The 3761-nt window shown below is 36.5% G+C and overlaps 1 protein-coding gene across 1 annotated transcript in view; it reads left to right on the top strand.

Moving 5' to 3' along the window:
- The window catches only part of LOC107681682 (Niemann-Pick C1 protein-like), a 27544-nt gene that overhangs the window by 2817 nt on the left and 20966 nt on the right, over nt 1-3761 (top strand). The window contains exon 2 of the mRNA XM_016477999.1: nt 1975-2106. Coding sequence (XP_016333485.1) covers nt 1975-2106 — 132 coding nt within the window. The remainder of the gene's footprint in view (nt 1-1974; nt 2107-3761) is intronic.

Here is a 3761-nt window from a genome sequence, read left to right as displayed (position 1 = left end):
ATTAAAAGGAACTAAAAACGAACAATTGCTTTACTCCGAATTGCTGCTATTTGAAAGTAAAATACGCACGCCGCTTTTACAAGCTTAAAAGCAAAGGAAAAGAGGGAATGGCCCCGCGGTGATACCGGTATTACCGGTGTTGTCACACATCAATTAACCGGTGCGAAAATTTCCTCACCGTCACAACCCTAATGCATACTATCAAAAAGCACTCATAGATTTCAGAGCACTTCAAAATCAGCCATACCTTTTCTTCAAAACAGACAGTAATCATCCAAAATTCATCCTGACCAATACATTGGTCTATTATTACTGGTTAGACAAGTAAAGCAAATTTAAATTTAGTACTGACCTGGATTAAAGATTTTAGGAACTGTAATCTTAGAATGTGTGTACAATAGAAAACTTGCATTTGTCTGTCATTTTTGACTGACTGACTAATCCAACAGTGACACTTTTTATCTAATGGATATGATTAATGACTATACCAAGGGTAGATTCAGTCTGTTATATTTCCTGTCAGTCAGTTTCTCTTAATAGTATGATCAGGTTCCTTGTATAGAGGTAAAATCAAGTCTATTATTTTCCAGTTGTATGTGGTGTTGTAGGTTTTCAGAGATCTATGTTTGGTCACACTTTATTTTAAGGTCCAATTAACTAGCTATTAACTATGACTTTTGCCTCCATAAACTCCTAATTTGCTGCTTATCAATAGTTACTAAGGCAGTTGTTAAGTTTAGGTATGGGATAGAATTAATGGATCTAAAATATGGTCATGCAGAATAAGGCATTATGTGCTTTACTAATAATATACTAATATGCATGCTAATAAGCATCTAGTTAATAGTGAGAATTGGTCTCTACAATAAAGTGTTACCCTTTGTTTTGTAGGGGATTTCTCATGTGAATGATCTGTGCATTGTTTCTGAATTTATCAGGTACTCATAGTTTTCATGTCAATAAGTGAGTCATAACTTTGGCCTTGTGTCGTCCAACATAACAGACCAAATGGGAAAAAGGAATGGTAGAAATGATGACTCGGCTGTCCCAAAATTTCCTGCGTAAGAGATGGCACAACCCTCAGTCACATGCACAGTCACGCTCTTTTGTTTTCAGATGAGTGGAGACTGTTCAGCACAACAAAAGCTTGACAGTTACTCGGTCGAAATGCTTGACCTTTGTAACACTTTGTACTGTTTACCATTGAAAATCAAATTGTTGTTGATCTTAAACACAGTACGTCATTGTTGAATTTGATTACATTAATTGAAAATCGACTTGGGGGAGACACGGTTCTTCTGAATGCAGCACATGCATCTGTGAATTCTGGTCACATGACTGCAAGAGTGATGAAATAGCTGAAGAATGTACACTTCTCTGGTTTCACTGAGATGCCATTCTGGATTAGTGACGTGGTAACTTGATGAGTTTTGAGGGATTTCACTTTTTTTAAGTGTAAGTCTTGAGGAGGGCAACAAGCTCTGTTGTCTTGAAAGTAACCCCCATAAATGAAACTGAAAAAGGGAAGGAACCTGATTTTGAGGAACATTTCATTTGAAACATCAGTGGTTACATATCATGCTCAAATCTGTTCAGAGCAGAGAGATGATGATCTGAAAGATTACAGTTTTTTTTTTTCTTTGTTTGTTTTTGTTATACAGTAATTAGGAGGACACATTTTTAAATAACCTGGGTCACTTTTTCAAAACTATTTACACTTTATAAAACAATGACTGCTTCACCACCACTAACAAAAGGTAGCATGAAGTGAGAAAAAAAAATAAATCATGTAATTTGAAAGTTGGTGTCATTCATGCATCCATAGATTCACCCACATAGATTGCCGTTGTGCTCGCTCTGTGTGAAGTTATTAAAAGCTGACATAAGTATTGAGAAATAGGTTTGGTGACTGAAAAAAAAAAAAAAGAAATTGTATTGCATTATTGAAATGTTTTCTCATGTGTGTCCGCTCAGGTGCATGGCCAGCACTGTATCTGGTACGGTGAATGTGGTAATTCCCCTAAAGTTCCAGAGAAGAAGTTAAACTGTAATTACACAGGCCCACCTATACCTTTACCTGACCAGGAAGGACAGGACCTGCTACAGGTAAGAGAACATGCCCCTTTACAACCACTAGTCTGCTGTTCAAGACGTTTCATAGTGTTTAGATGAGAGAGTTCACCTAAAAATGAAAATTCTGTCATTATTTATTCACCCTGTCTTTCCAAACCTGTATGACTTAAAGTCCAAAAACTGACTTCTTTTTCTTTAATCCCTTTAACATAACTTCACTTTGACCTTTGGAAAAGGGGATTCTTTCTGTTCTCTCACATGTCAAACCTCACAATGACAAATACTCTAGTCTAGGCAGTAAGCAATCTGAATCAATAAGACCCTTAACCTGTGTGTCAAATTCCTTTCTGTGATGTCAAACCTCTTATATTAATGACATGTGGTAGGTGGAATGGGATGAATGTCCCGGAAATAAGCTCTATGAAACAAATCCTAGTGTAAGAGAAATATGTTTTACTAATTTTAAATCTAGGTATGACAAAGTTGTTTTTAACAAGGTGGCTTTTAGGTCATACAAGACTTGCACATGGATATTTATTAAAAGGTGAAGAACCACCATCATGCCTTACTTACCAAACTAAATTGACTGTGAAGCATATTTTATTGGATTGTACTGTTTTTAATGTAAATAGACTAGGGATGCACGATATATCAGCCACCATATCGGTATCGGCCGATAAATGCTCATTTTTTCTGTTATCGGTATCGGCCCGATAAGAAAATTTGGCCGATAAATAATGCATTATTTCCTTCAAAGACACTTCAGATGCGCGCTGTTCGTTTGCAGCCTTTTGTGCAATTGTACATTGTATTATTGTGTTTATTTGATGTATATCTGATTTATCTCGTGTAGAATGCGTTTGGTTAAGTTAAAAGAGCGCTTCAGTTTACCGGTGATCATCTTTAGCTCAGCGCACGCAGCTCAAACAGCAGTGCACAACATTAATAACTATGATTGGGAATGTCGTGTATATAACATTCTAATGAGAACACTATTATAATAAAACGTTGTGAATTCTTTGGGCTTAGTTGCCGTGTTTCAGCGTGTTGTTATGGGAAGAGCGCATCCACTTTTGTGCAATTGTACGTTGTATTATTGTGTTTATTTGATGTATATCTGATTTATCTCGTATAGAATGCGTTTGGTTAAGTTAAAAGAGCGCTTCAGTTTACCGGTGATCATCTTTAGCTCAGCGCACGCAGCTCAAACAGCAGTGCACAACATTAATAACTATGATTGGGAATGTCGTGTATATAACATTCTAATGAGAACGTTATTATAATAAAACGTTGTGAATTCTTTGGGTTTAGTTGCCGTGTTTCAGCGCGTTGTTATGGGAAGAGCGCATCCAAAACAGGATCACACATTCTGACTATAGCACGCAATAACTGCGTCATTTTGTACATATATAAGTTGTAATATTATGTTTATGTTGTATTCATATTAATCTCAGGATGCATTTCCTTGAGTTAAATAAGCTGCCAGCAAAACGCTTGAGTTTACCATGTTCATTCAGCTCTTCAGCTTCCAACCCTCTACGCACACCTTGACAATATAATCGCCATTGGCTAGTATATTTTTTTGTTTACTCGCCAGACTGAAATACTATACTATATATACAGTGGGTACGGAAAGTATTCAGACCCCCTTCAATTTTTCACTCTTTGTTATATTGCAGCCATTTGCT

The sequence above is a fragment of the Sinocyclocheilus anshuiensis genome, unplaced genomic scaffold (assembly GCF_001515605.1).
Source record: "Sinocyclocheilus anshuiensis isolate Anshui unplaced genomic scaffold, SAMN03320099.WGS_v1.1 scaffold436, whole genome shotgun sequence".
Taxonomy (NCBI): domain Eukaryota; kingdom Metazoa; phylum Chordata; class Actinopteri; order Cypriniformes; family Cyprinidae; genus Sinocyclocheilus; species Sinocyclocheilus anshuiensis.
This window is presented reverse-complemented; position numbering and strand designations above follow the sequence as displayed.